The 14,743-nt window shown below is 42.5% G+C and overlaps 1 protein-coding gene across 2 annotated transcripts; it reads left to right on the top strand.

Annotated features, from left to right (window-relative positions):
* Positions 1–2,624: 2,624 nt before the first annotated feature.
* Positions 2,625–14,725, top strand: LOC125303799 (calcium uniporter protein, mitochondrial-like). Of its 2 annotated transcripts, none has more exons than XM_048257727.1 (8): positions 2,625–2,929; positions 10,110–10,179; positions 10,307–10,477; positions 13,078–13,182; positions 13,269–13,471; positions 13,859–14,062; positions 14,299–14,415; positions 14,507–14,725. In XM_048257727.1, exons 1-8 carry the CDS (start codon positions 2,825–2,827, stop codon positions 14,582–14,584), a joined length of 1,053 nt encoding a protein of 350 aa, XP_048113684.1. In that variant the 5' UTR covers positions 2,625–2,824; the 3' UTR covers positions 14,585–14,725. The 2 variants fall into 2 exon arrangements, with proteins under 2 accessions (XP_048113684.1, XP_048113692.1); XM_048257735.1 differs by having other exon boundaries at positions 2,627–2,929; positions 13,311–13,471.
* The last annotated feature ends 18 nt before the right edge of the window (positions 14,726–14,743 follow it).

The following is a 14,743-nucleotide window of genomic DNA, read 5'->3' as shown; positions in this document are numbered from 1 at the left end:
TGCATTTCTGCTTGCTAATTAGGGTTTTCTGCTGTTGACTCGCTCACAGTCCTTGGTGGCCCTGTCAGCTGCTTTGTAAAATGTTGCAGACCACAAAAAGTCTACACAAAATAAATGTGAGCAACTGAGCTTTCATTCCCAAACACTCACTAGACTAAGTGCAATGCCAAGTTGAGCGCGCTGCCAAGTTTGACGTTGTTTGAATTAGTAGGCCTAATGCATGTATCGTTAAATATATCAGTAAAAGCAGCACACATTGGCTTTCTCTGCAAGACCAGGGTGGAACCAAAGACTGTGGGTGTGGCGGAGTTTTGGCAGCACTGAATCAATCTTTACGGTCAAAATGCAAGATGTTTGGATGATTATCATGTTCGACAACAACAATTAAGGCTCCCTGTATGCAGGTTGCTTACAATGATTCCGCGGATTTTGCAACAACACGCCAACAAACACGGGTATGCAGTGTCTATTCAAAACGACGAAAAACATTATGTGCAAAAAACTAAGGATTGGAATAGCTCAGGCTATTTTGGACTTGAGACTTTGAATAAACAAACGACAATTCCAACTACAAGGTCACAAATTAAAACGAGCGATATGGTCCTGAATGGAAGGACCCCAAATAGCAAGAGGCTGGCGGACCACTGTCGGTCCATTGGGGGCATTGCTGGTGGTCCGCTGGCATTTTGTTCATCTGTTCTCTGGCGATCCGCTGGCGGGTTGCAGACAAATTGCCCAATATTTTGACTATTGGTCTAAAACATTTTTCATTTGTTCAGTTATACTCCATATAATTTTATTAACTTTTCTTAATATTCATGACAAGTTAAACATTTAAAGTGATGGTGGTCCAAAGGCGGAGAGAGAAGACAAACCATTTTGTGGAATGATAGATCATCATATGAAATTTGCAACAAAAACAGTCATTTTGATCTGTGACGAATGTCACATGCAGCCATGCCTAAATTCTGCTCACTGCACATTTCTTAAAGGCTATAATGTATTATAATATATATTCAGTGTTCATTATTGAATGCTTAGCTGGAATGATGCTTTTCCATATCATCTTAATTTTAAAGCATGCCTACCTAGCTATGGGTTTTCTACAGGAATAGCATGTTTGAACAGGCACTGCAAGTATAAACTGCTCACAATGTAGTTTATGGCAATGTGGTTATCACAGAACAAAGACATTTTATTCTTTCTATTTTATAATCTTTTATTTCTTAAACATATGTATACAATCTTTTCATTCCTTAAACTGTATATGAAGAGCCTTTCATTAGGAGTCTAGATAGTTAGGCCTATTCAAATACATAATGCCCCACCTTGATTACAACCTTGTTATGGGAGAACATTTTTACATGTTAAAATTTGTATTAAAAATGACTATCGGCCGATATATCGGTTATCAGTTTTTGAATAATTCAAATATCGAAATCGGTATGTTATCAGCCGTCAAAATCCCATATTGGTCAGACTCTATAGGAGATGGAGACAAATTGACATACACACACCAAATGCACACACACACACACACATCCACACAATTAGACACACACACACACGTGTGTGCGCACAAGCTCACAGGAGCACACATACACACAAGCACACAGGTCACACAAACACACACACACACACATACACACAGGCACGCACATACAAGCGTACGCAAAAGTTGCAAGAGTAGGGGTTGGAGTAGGAGATGGAGACAAATTGTCAAATGGGAGAGGATGAACAGGACTGAGCGGCGGTTATATTTTGTACCGCTATGCGGTACATCTAGTTCTTTCAGTGACGCGCACTAAGGAAGAGAGACAGGTTTCACCGAAGAAGTAAGCAGAGGTGCCTTTAAGTTCTTCCATTCAATCCTAAATCTAAATATACAGAATATAGAGAAATAGGTACAAATTCATGAATGAACATAAGAAATACACAGTATGTAAATATTCAGCTTATTAAGAGACCACTGCACATTTTCCCGATGTCATCCTACGGTTGCTGAGTGACATTCGAATGAGATGACGGTCATATTAAAATTTGCAGTGATCTTATTTTTTCCAGAGCTGTATATACAGGAATGATTCTGATTCACAACTCTCTCAACACTCATTCCTTAAATTGGAATGATGAAATATCAAAAAAATGCTTTAGTGCCCAGTTCGACCAGTGGAGATGGCCTGCTGCCCATACCGTGCTGTGTTGCATGGGCACTTTGCCCAGTGAGCGATTGTATCAAGAAATGAATTCCTGTCATATTTCTTTGCTATGGACTACTCTGCCGTTGGTGCTATTGTTCACAATGGATATCTAGCGTTCATATGAATGTCAAAGGAGAGAGGAGACTGGGAGAGAAACCTGTATAACCCATCCAGAGAAGTTACAGCCTATGCACACACACAGACCCTTCAATCAAAATCGTTATTATACCTCCATTCAAACAACACATAGCCTATCCAACAGAATCTTTTTGATTATACCTCTATTCAACAATCAATGCCATATTGGTTGATAAACCCAGTCATAGAGGTTAGATATCTTTTCCTATGAAAATACCCTCACAGCCACCTTCCGGATTTATCACCATTAAAGAATTTACTCGACCAATAGGAGGCGCATTTAAAATAGAATAGTGGAATCGTCACGAGAGTGCTACATCCTCTCTGTTTCGACAACGTTTGAGGCAGAGGGATAGGCTATCGACAATATATTGATCATAAGGCGTTGTTTGAAATAGCCATTTATACAAGGCTATGTTTGAACAATTGCCTAAGTCGAACTGTGCACGGACCATTATGGTATAGTAAAGGAACTAATTGCAGAGATGGCTTTGGGACTGGTCGCCAAACTACAGGCTGGAGTTATCCGGCACGCGTTACCATGCTCACTGTTGAAAACAACCACTATTCCAGTGCACCTGACTCACAAGGTAAGTAAGTAACCTTTGGGTGACATATCATTCGTGTATGTTATACAGCTGTAGCCTACTAGCCTACAGCGGGCTATTGCTTCGCTACAATAGCTTATTTCCAACTGGATATTGGGGGGCTGTTAAGCCAATGGGACCCACATTCTTTTATTTTGTTTTGTTAACTTGTTGATGATGTCGCGAAGTCAGAGTCTTGTCTGATGATCCTTTGATGACATGATACATTTTGCGCACAGTGAATAAACAGATCGCGAAGTTAACCGAAGTTATTTCCTCTCGTGCAGTGTAGCCTACACCCTCCTAAAATGGTGGAATTTGTGTCTTTAGGCACATCGGATACTGATTAGTTTCTGTAGGCCTACAGTCGGCTAGCCTACTAAATTAACTTTTACGTCGACCCCACAGAAAAGCAGTTTAAACGTCATGTTAGAATAAGAGTCTACTCTACTAATGAGTTGGCTGCATATCATGTTTTGTCTTGTTCTTCACTTCAAGTCAGTCTTATCTAGTCGGGCAAAGTTTGTGACCTAGGCTACTACATTTTCTGATTACACAGAATACATTCAGGAAGCGACAACAAAAATGTATCGTAGATTTTCTTTTAAATTATGTCGTTGACCTAGACAAAAAGCTACAGTTTTGAACTTAAAGCTACATTGCAACGCTTAGGAATGCGCCTGGTAGAGGCTGCTGTAACGTTGTTCAGAGCGTCGTGCAAACGCGATTAGTTTTTGACGATAGGAGCACATTAGGCCTATTGAAGAATAGAATATTAAAAGATTGTAAACATTCATTCTCATTCTCGAGATTCTCAAAACGCCCCGTAGGCAAGACACGTGATTTTGCTAAACTTGTTCTGATGGCTAAAACGTGACTATGCAGCAGTATTTTGCATAAATCATCATGTTGATTCAATCACTTGGGTTTCATTCTTAATGTATTAGGCCTAGGGACTCAATAGAGCAGCTAAATTGGAAAATAGATATAAGCTGTTAGAATGTTGGTCACTTAATAGAAAACAGAATGTTATGGGGAGAGAAATACTAGTGCAGAGTAGGCTTAGTGCCTTATCTGCACCCATGGTTGAGTATTTTTCATAGATATGCCACCCAGTTCATTTCCTGATTGACATGGATAGCCTACTGCTGGAATACACAGTAATTAAATGGGCCTTATGGTCTTGAGATGCTTGGTGAATAACCGGTTATCAGTCATGGCCACCCGTCAGCCATCTGGTCCTCACATCCTGCCTTTTTATAGTTTCCTGGAGGGTAGTAGTCTAGCTGAAATGACAGACAGGGATAACATCACCAATGTTGGACCAGAGCGTAGTTTTGATCCACAGGGTTGCACTGTACATGTTCAGCTGACGTGTGTTTAGATGGATAGATAGATAGATAGATAGATAGATAGATAGATAGATAGATGCTGTATTGATCCCCAAGGGTAAATTAAAGACTGCCCCATGGGCCAATGGCTAGGCCAGACTGGCCCGGAGTCAGCAGCTACTTTATTACACTGCACTCATGAGTGCTGGTAGATTTCAGGTTTGTTGTGAGTGCTACTACAGTATATACTGTAAATGCAATTACATGCATTACGCTGTATACATAATCCCATGGATGCATAAAGAAGAATAGAAATGTTCCTTGAGTCTAGCTGCACTGGTTGTGATATCCCTGCAGTGAGAGAGTATCCCTTCCCTTCCCCCAGACAATAAAAGGCTAGGGTCTTGATGAGGTCATATTTCACCTGTGGTGGACAGGATAATGCACGTGGGTCACCTCACACCCTGTGTATAAATCGTTGCTTGAACCATTGCCTGGTTCATACCACCTTGTCCTCTACAACTTTGTTTGGTCATGTTGTATTAATGCATGTCCTTTCAGCAAATCCTTAGAGGTAAGCCCATAGCCCATAGACTCTGATCCAGTGATACCGATCCAGTGATTGCACTATTTGTACTGCACCCCAGTTACATTCTATCTAAAGCATCAGATAAGCAAATTTGGTTGCAGTTTTATGATGAATGACAGTGAAATCATAAAACTCTTTATAATAATAATATTAATAATAATAATAATAATAATAATAATAATAATAATAATAATAATGCTCTTTGCAGATTTAATGTAATTTAGTTTTAAAATAAGTAAAGGCCATTTAAGGTGTTGTGTGTTTTAGTCATTTTATATTTATCAGTCACCACCAGACCTGTTTCGTTTTACTTTTGGAGCCCTCACTGTTGTTCAGGCATCTGGGACTGCATGGAGAGCATCTGTCCATCTTGGTCAGGTGTCCTATTAAATGTGGACACAGTAAAATGTCCTTTCATGTGCTGCAGAAACAACAAGGTCTTTTTTCAACTGGAGAGACATTTTCATTTGCCATATCGGTTTCACTGGGAAGATGTTTAGCATTTTTTGTAATACTATTTGCAAAGTTTAAGGAAACACAGTTTGGGCTTAGGTTCCAGTTAAATAAGATGACACAGGAGGTTTTACAGTATGGTGGGTTATTTGAAGATGCACATTTGAATGTCAGTGAAATCACAGTGTGCCACTGGTAGTAATAAAAGCATAGTACCAATCATCTACTGCTTTCCTATCAGAATCATGTGACATTTTCCATCTCATTAGATGGATATCATAGCCTAAAAGCATTTACTGATGTGTACTGATGGTACAAGAAATTGTAGGAATAGTCAAGTATTCTCTATTCTGTTTACATTACATTTATGTATGCAAGGTTCAGCAGAGAGATTTTCCACCCTGGTTAAAAAATGGCCACATTGTGCCTAAGAGCAAGATCAGTCACAAGAGGTTTTGTTATGTGAGTCATGCATGGGCATGAAGGGAGAGGGAAATCTGAAATGCACTTTAGTGTCAAGGCTTCAGTGTGGTGGGTAAAAATAAGCACCGGGCCTTATCCACTTCTGTCATATTGTTATGGAGGCAGAGGAGTGAGTCATAGCTGTCTGTCCAAGCCTGACAGCTGGAGGAGGAATGGCATGGCAGGGAGCGCATTATTCCTCATTAGGAGCATATCACTGGGGTCTGGCCTTTTAACAGGTGCATCATTTGTCCCTGGTCCTTTTAATGGTCCCACGAGAGCAGTGACATATTTATGTTTCAAGAAGTGTGACAGTAATGTTTAATTGCAACATGAAACCAGGGTGTAATGATTGGTTTTGTTCTGTCAAGACAGCTACACATGTACTACTGCACAGCTGCATAATATGGTTTAATATCCAATGCAGGCTAAACCTCTCTTTTATGTCAGAAGTTCCACACTGAACCCAGATGCTGCCTTGACATGCCACTGACGGCCTTTACTGTCCACTGTTACTCCCCACAAACCTGCACGCGTCAGTCAGCTGTGACCGCATGGTGATGCCTGCAGACTGTTAGTGAGTTGAAAAGAATGGTTCAGCAGCATATTGACTGGTTGTACTACTGTAAGCAACATGATCAATGGTGCACTGATGGCTCTTCTGAGATGAATAGATTTCATTCATACATTCATTCATTTGCTATATTGGATTTGTGCATCAGGCAGCCCAGTCAGCATTAATGCAGTTTTCCTCATTCTGGAGACTTCAGACAACTATCATTATAGTATCTGATAAATTACAGCGTTGAAGCATAAACCTAGACTTACTTATTTTTTTGTAATTTGGCTACATGCTCCAGTAAAACATGGAGACAGAAATAACGGCATGCAGGGTGGTGAGAGAACATAAGTCAGCCCAGTCACCACAACAGAAAGCAGATAAGCTGTCTGTGACTTGCAGTCCCGCGGCATCAGTATTCAATGACTAACACTGTCAGACCAAGACGCTATGTGTCTGCAGAATTCAGGCTTGAAGATGTAGCCTTGAAGGCCTGTGAGGGATTTTCTGTCATGTATTACCTCCACTTCTTTTACTCGACAAACCACTTGCCTGATTCAAACTTCAAGTGCTGACATTCCATGTTTGTGCTACCACAATCAAAACAAATTAGGCACTTCTTTTGTTTTGACCAAACCTTCCTGAGGTATTTCCATGGGCTGGACCGATATTGTTGTACTCAGACCTGCTCTTCCACTGGAACACCCATATCCTGCAAATCCCTCTAGACAAGGCTCACCTTACAACGCCAAGGTGTTTAAATCAGGCCACACGCAGTCTCACTTCTGACGTCCACTTTGTTCCCTCTTAAATAACAGCAGAGCGAGGGGGAGTTGAGTCAGACGCCTGCATGCAAATTGCTTTTTCACAGGAGAGTGGAGGCGCAGTTACTATGACCGTCTCTGTAATTTGGTTTCAACATGGCGTCTCCATATTTCATCCAACGGGGTCCGTGGACTCGTGCAGTGGGAAGGGACAACATGGGGGAAGCGGGCTTATCACACAGGTTTATATCCCTCTCTTAGCCTCCTGAGCCGTATCAGTGGGGAGAGATCATATATCCTCCTGTCAGACTCGGCCGGACCCCGGTGCTGCTGACGCGGTGGCAGTGAGTCGTAATGAAGAGCCTGCGGTGGGGAGAGTGGGGTTGGGCTGGACGGGGCTGGACGGGGCACGAGCGGCGCTGCTGCGGCGGCAGTATATCAGCAGTGACAGCACCCATAACAGCCTGTGAGCCACAGGGGCCACGCGAGTAAATGAGCCTGGCCATCCGCTTGATGGCTCTCCTCACCTCCACGGTCACTCACTGTCAGCCCAGCACATGGGAGCACAGCAGCCTGACCGCACGCCTGTATATCCGAGGCAAACTGCTCTCACGTGACGCATGGGACCTGGATGCACGATACTGAAATGATGATGGCCTGTTTTCTCACAGAATTTCCTCAACAGTGAATGACAATTTTGTTAAACCAGCACAAGCTGAGTCACCAGATGATTCAAATTCAATCCACAGTGTTTCAACTTCTGTTTTGAATGAGATGAGCGTGTACCAGTTCCAACTATGGACCAGTTCCATGTTCATTTGAACACCCATATGTTTTCCTGTTCCTCAATTCACAACTATGAGTTATGAACACTATTCAAATGTTTCACACCAGCTCTTTCACACAAGCTCTTTCTGTTCATAGCTCCTCATGGGTGGGAGCATAGGCCTAGTCTTTATTAGCAAGAAACTTCACTTTGGTTTGTTGGTCATAGGATTCATGTTATTATTAAGACGTTACCAACAGGTGAAATGTTGAAATCTACACAGCTTGTCTATGCCTATAGCATTTCTTTCCTGCTTGTGCTCTCCAGTGAGTTATGAAATGATGACATGGTCTTTGGTCGGGGGACAAATAGCCTGGCAGCGCAGTACATCTCCTGCTCCGACATGGCACATCTCCTGCTCCGACTCTTTCACAGAGCATGCACCTTTCTCATTAGCATCTTGATGCTGTGTGCCACTGAACACACACACACACACACACACACACACACACACACACACACACACACACACACACACACACACACACACACATTCCAAGTGGTGTTGTCGCACTGCACACACTAAGAGGCCCAAGCATGGCGCACAATCTAATGAGAATGCACTGAGGCAGTATCTCGTTTGCCATTCTCCAATCTCCCACCTCTGCAAACTAATCACTTCAGTGAGCACTCTGGCGCTTTAATCAACTAGCTGTGCATAAATAAACCTCAGTGTCTCACTAAGTGCATCACTGAGAGTTTTGGCTACATGCGTCTTCACTTTAGATAATAGGAAAGAATAGACATATTCATAGTTTATTTGACTATTTATGCAAGATCTCTTGTACAACAAAGTATAAGAGCATCTATAAGAGCTCTTTATGAAAATGGCTAATCTGCTATTTTTTTCCAGCCAGAGGTGAAAGGCTCGTGGGCAAAAAAGCTTTCACAGCCGTAGGGTCTGATTGGTGAAGGGGGTGCCCAGATCCTAGTGCCCTCCCTCCATGCCATCATAAGATCACTGCACATGATTGTTTAACATGATATTGATCAGACGACCTCTCAGGCAGAGGACGAAGGCTCTGAGGGTGTTTGCCGCCAAGTTCCACTATGTCACTGTGACAGAGGCGAGGACAGCAGCCTCATCCACAGAGTGTGGCCTTTATCGACCCACTGGAATCTACTTGGAATTCATGGTAGACAAGGGCCAAGAAAGATTATCTCCCTAAGACAAAAAGACAAATGGCCCTTCCTTCAGACAAATGTCATTGCATGATTTAGTGCCTGCATTATTTAATGTCTGTCAAGCTTGAGAACCAATTCTACCCCTGTATGAGTCATTTAGGCTTTGTTTTAATTGAATAGTCACTAATGATGCATTAAAGAGTCTTATTACTTTATCAATAGAATGTAAACCTTGTTGAGCAGAAATATTCTGACCGTTTGTCAGAGTAGATATAAATGATTCATTTTGCCAATTAATTTGTACACAAGTGGCATCTTGTTATAGCCAGTGTAGAATGTGTTGCTATTATGAGTTTAGCTCCAGTTTGTGACTGCATGCTGTGTGTGTGCTTTGAATTCCATGCACCTCTCTCAGACATTTCTTTTGCATACAATGGTCTTAAAACGGAAACAAAAAACAAAGATGCAGTCTTTGGTGCAGTAGAATGTTTTTCTCTGATTAATCAATACATGAGCAATGTAGCTGTACAGTACATACAGAAACATTTCAGTAAATGAAGTGCCTTGCAATTCTCGACAGAATGAAAAGAGTTGGAAGATAACACAATTTTTACTCCATGCCTGCTCTCAAATTGGCTAACTTGATGATGTCAGCAGATTTGGGGCAGCTCCTGAGAGACACCTTGAGTAATGGCCATCTTTTCCGTGTTCCAGCTCCGGTCTGCCTGTGCCAGTGTAGGCTAATAGAGCTGTGTGCTCTCTGAAGGCCGTTTGTGTTTACACAAAAAGTATGCATGCAAATACTGTATACCCACACCACACCCAAGTCAATAGCTGCATGGTAGTTTGGAAAAACTTGCAACTTGAAACTCCTCTTTCAACAATATGGGGAACGTTACATTCCCTTAAACGGAATGATGATAAAACACAAACTGTCCTGTTTTTAATTTGCTTATTATATTTTTCATTTTATGGTTTTATAGTATATTGAAGAGCAGAGCCATGACTCCACAAACATGGTGTGTATGACTTAGCTCGCTGAAATGCACTAATTCAAATCTGCTTTTGTCTTAGGCCCAGCCCAGAGTACCTCTTTGGAGATGTCACCAAGTTCTCTTCTGCAGCACTGTGGCGCCCTCCCATGGTACAGTAGTCAGTCGCACCCATCACACACTATACATATGCAGATATTAGCTAAATACAATGAATGTTCAAGTCCCGTATTGATGTTCACATTGATGTGGTCACCCTTCTTGTGGACTGCTCTGTAGATGTGGCCGTGCAGTTCAAACACGGGCGCCCTGCGATGGCCGTGCCGCTGCCCTCCAGGAGAGAGAAGTGTCTCTTCTACCTCAGGCCCATGCTCATGACCGTCAGTGACTTCATCCAGGACCTGCAGACTGAGGATCCTGGGATCACGGCAGCCGCTGTGCTTACAACAGGTATGTTCACACAAGCAGCAACACTGCATTAGATTGCACTGGACAAAAAATATTTGATTTATCAAGTAGACTGTAGTGCACAGTCAAGCTGTGAAAATGAATACGCTCTTGTATTCTGAAATATCCTCGAGCTATTATCTTGGAGAGGTGCCGAGGCAGGCCTGGAAAGCAGTGAGACACACCAACACTCAGTTGTATGTTCTCAAAAGCTTCAACGTTGATTACAGGGATCAGCATCAGTATGTATATCAGAATGATTGATTGGCCTTTGCATGTATCAAACTCAATACTTGCCATTTGAGTGTATGTATAAATGGAGAAGAACATTAGATGAAGAGATGAGATCTTCCATAGCTAAAGAGTTCCCAGTAGGACAGCACATATTCTCAGGCAGAGTGTGAGAAGAAAACAAGAAGAAATTGATTGACTATAGATTCAGAGGCCTTACACACACACACACACACACACACACACACACACACACACACACACACACACACACACACAGAAAGAGAGAGAAGCAACATATCCTCAGACCTAAAAAAACTGTCATTCTTTCTCCTGAACAACTTGCAGTCACACCCTAGATCTTTGCTCTTTGAGACCCTTTTATTCTTCAGCCCCTCCCTCTCTCAGCAAACATGTGACTCCTTCACATCCTGCCCTGTGCTCAGGTGTGTGTGTGTTTGTGTGTTTGTTTGTGTGTGTGTGTGTGTGTGTGTGTGTGTGTGTCTAGGAACAGACTGTAGATGAGCAGGAAAGTCCCACAAAGACAATTCACATGAGCATACAGAGTAATAGATAGATAGATAGATAGATAGATGATAGATACTTTATTGATCCCCAGGGGAAATTCAAGGTCTCAGCAGCATACATACAACCCATACACATTCTTTAACAGCAGAAAAAGTAATTAAAGTATATAATATAAAAACACAACTAAGTGGTGATTAATCAATCAGAGGTGCTTGCAATGACTGAGGCAGGGACTGAGCCTGTGATTCTCTTTGCATAGTAAGGTAAGGTAAGGTGCTCTGTGTGAATGAGTGTCATGGTGATAGTGCAATGGTGATAGTGGTCATGGTGATGGTGCAAATGAGTAAGTCCAACAGTGCAACAATGCAGAAATAAAGTCTATATATCTATATATTTAACTATTTTAAGAAAATGTATAAGTGTGGCCACAGTTCGGCTGTGGCATGGAGGGAGGGGTTATGCATATGTGCTAATGTGCTAATATAGCACGCAAACAGTGAGGCAGAAAGATAGTGGTAAAAGTGGCTAGTGGACAGACAGTATCCAAACATGGAGGGGGTGAAGAGGCAGACAGACTATGCAGAGAAGTCTATCTCTCCTCTTCCCTTAAGTGAAGCATTGAACAGTTCAATGGCCCTGGGGACAAATGACTTTCTGCTGCACACATTGAAGGACCGCAGCCTCCTCAGGAAGTACAGCCTGCTCTGCCATTTTTTGTAGAGTGCATCAGTGTTGGCTGACCAGTCCAGTTTATTGTCCAGGTGGAGACCCAGATACTTCATCAATGTGGACTGGTATCATCAATGTGGACTGGTAGCAGAGTGGGCTTAGACCTGCGGAAATCCACCACCATCTCCTCGGTCTTTGAAGTGTTGAGTTGAAGATGATTGAGTTTGCACCATTGCACAAAGTCCACCAGGCTCCTGTACTCCTCCTCCTGCCCGTTCCTGATACACCCCACAATTGCAGTATCATCAGAAAACTTCTGCATGTGGCATGACTCGGTGTTGTAGCAGAAGTCAGAGGTGTACAGGGTGAACAGGACTGGAGAGAGCACAGTTCCCTGTTACGCGCTCCGGTGCTGCTGATCACAGTGTCAGAGAGACAGTTCTTCAGTCTGACGAACTGTGGTCGCTCGGTCAGGTAATCTGTAATCCAGGTTACCAGGTGAGCGTCCACACCCATCTGCAAGAGCTTATCTCCCAATCTGAGGGGTTAGATGGTGTTGGCTGGGGGATGGTGGACAGACCACCACCATTGGAGCTGGAGCAGGGCAGTCAAACCTGTTGTAGAAGTGGTTCAACTGGTTCGCCCTGTCCAGGTCCCCCTCCACAGAGCTGCTGTTCTTCTTCAGGCCAGTGATAACCTTCATGCAGTCCCATGTCTCCTTCAAGTTGTTTTCCTGCAACTTCTGTTCCACCTTCCTTCTGTAGTCCTCCTTAGCCTCCTTCAGCTTGAATTTGAGTTCCCCTTGCACGCGCCTCAGCTCTGCCAGGATTAATGCCAGGGCGGTACACTCAGTTACAGCATAATGCAGGCTTCAGAGGGATGTTTTTGTACATAGGCCTAATACAACCATTATCTTCTACCCTGGTATATATGTCTATCTAAATAGGTTTAGCAGATGGTAAAGTCTGTTTGTAATTCTGAATATTGACTGGCAAATAATTGGGGATATCCTGTTCTTGTCTGGTTATCCATACTGATCAGGCAATTTTAAGTTATGCCCATGACATGTAGTGAGATAGAAAGACTGCTGGGAGTGATAGAGTACAACTCTGGTTACTGTTTTACTTAGAGGTGATAAGACAAGAGTATAACTCTGCTCACTGTTGTACCTACAGAAGGGGAGAAGGTAGCATGTACCACCTCTATTGACACACTCCTCAGTAAAGACTTCAAGCTGGTCATCAATGATGCTGTCTACAATGTGCAGTCTTCATACAAAGGTACAGTGGCCTCTTGAAGTAGACATTTTAAATACACAAGTTGTGCCAACAGTAATAAGTAACTAATAAGTATGTGGTACTGAAAGTGATCTCCCTCATGTCTCATACTGAAACTGACCCACGTGAAGAGCTGTCCAGTCATGAGCATGCCTTGGGGATGAAGGACGTGAAGCATGTGGTGCACCTGTTGCACACTGCCCTCCACCAGCCCGACCACCACATCCTGAAGGAGAGGGAACTGCTTGAGAAACTGGACGGCATCAAACAGGAATTGAGCCCACTAGAGAAGGTGCTTCTAGCCAATACCAGTGTATGGCATGACTATTTCTATGCAGAGTAGGGCTGTGCAATTAACCCTCAAAGGTGTAGGTTTTTGAACATTCTAAGTTCCGCAACAATTGAAGGTTCTAAAATTCTATGTTGAATTCAATGAACCCAGATATTCTTTAGAACGTTCATTTCTCAACATTCCCATCACACCGGTGTGACGGTACTCCTTTAAGGGTTAATACAGTTAATTGATTAATCATCAATTATGACTTCCAACGATTATGGAAAAAAAAAAAAATAATAATCGAAATATAATGATAATTGTGCTGTATCAGAGAAGTGTGGTTTCAAAGACTTGTTTTTTTTTTTTTCATGCCTTACTCCTGTGTGTGTGGGTGTGTTCCAGGTTAAAGCCCAGTTAGTGCGGAATGCGGAGCTAAGCTCCTCACGGGCGGTGTGGATGGGCATGGCTTTGCTGTCGGTGCAGGGCGGCGCTCTGGCCTGGCTCACCTGGTGGGTTTACTCCTGGGACGTCATGGAGCCCGTCACCTATTTCATCACCTACACCACCAGCATTGGGGTGTTTGCATATTACGTCCTCACCAAGCAGGTACTGGCCTGTTCAGACACCACACAAATAGTGTTGATGCAGCCATTTGTAGCCAGAAAACATACGCTCATAGTAGTTTAATGTTTAGAGAATAAATTAAATTGAAAATGTTGATAACATATTTTGCTTTACTTCTTTACTTCAGTCAAAAGGCACAGCATTCATTTATTTGTATTAACCATAACTCAACATGCATTCAAATGAGTGTCACATAACACTATTGCATTGTTCCACAGGACTATGTGTATCCGGATGCAAAAGACCGACAGTTCCTGCAGTATTTCCACAAGGGTGCCAAGAAAGCTAAATTTAATGTGGACAAATACAATCAGCTGAAGGGTGATTTGGCAGAGGTAGAGACACTGTCAACGCTTTATCCTATTTTTATTCATCGATTCTTCATTTGAGGAGAATACTCATTTGTGTGCACATGTCATCCCTAAGGTAGAGGAAGATTTGCGCCGTTTGAGGAACCCAAATCAACTTCAGCTGCCTCTCGACCAGATCCAACCCCACAACTGAAGATGATTGATGGTGGATTGAACGCCTTTTTATTTCCCTAATGGTGCCTTTTCTTTCATATAATTTTAAAGCATTTGAAAAATAGCCATATACAATTACCAAATACATTTTCAAGAACTGGAAATAAAAGTCATGAAGAAACATGTTGTTTATTACAGC

This window comes from Alosa alosa, chromosome 1 (assembly GCF_017589495.1).
Source record: "Alosa alosa isolate M-15738 ecotype Scorff River chromosome 1, AALO_Geno_1.1, whole genome shotgun sequence".
NCBI classification, from domain to species: domain Eukaryota; kingdom Metazoa; phylum Chordata; class Actinopteri; order Clupeiformes; family Clupeidae; genus Alosa; species Alosa alosa.
The sequence above is the reverse complement of the archived record's forward strand: the minus strand, read 5'-3'. Positions and strand labels throughout refer to the sequence as shown.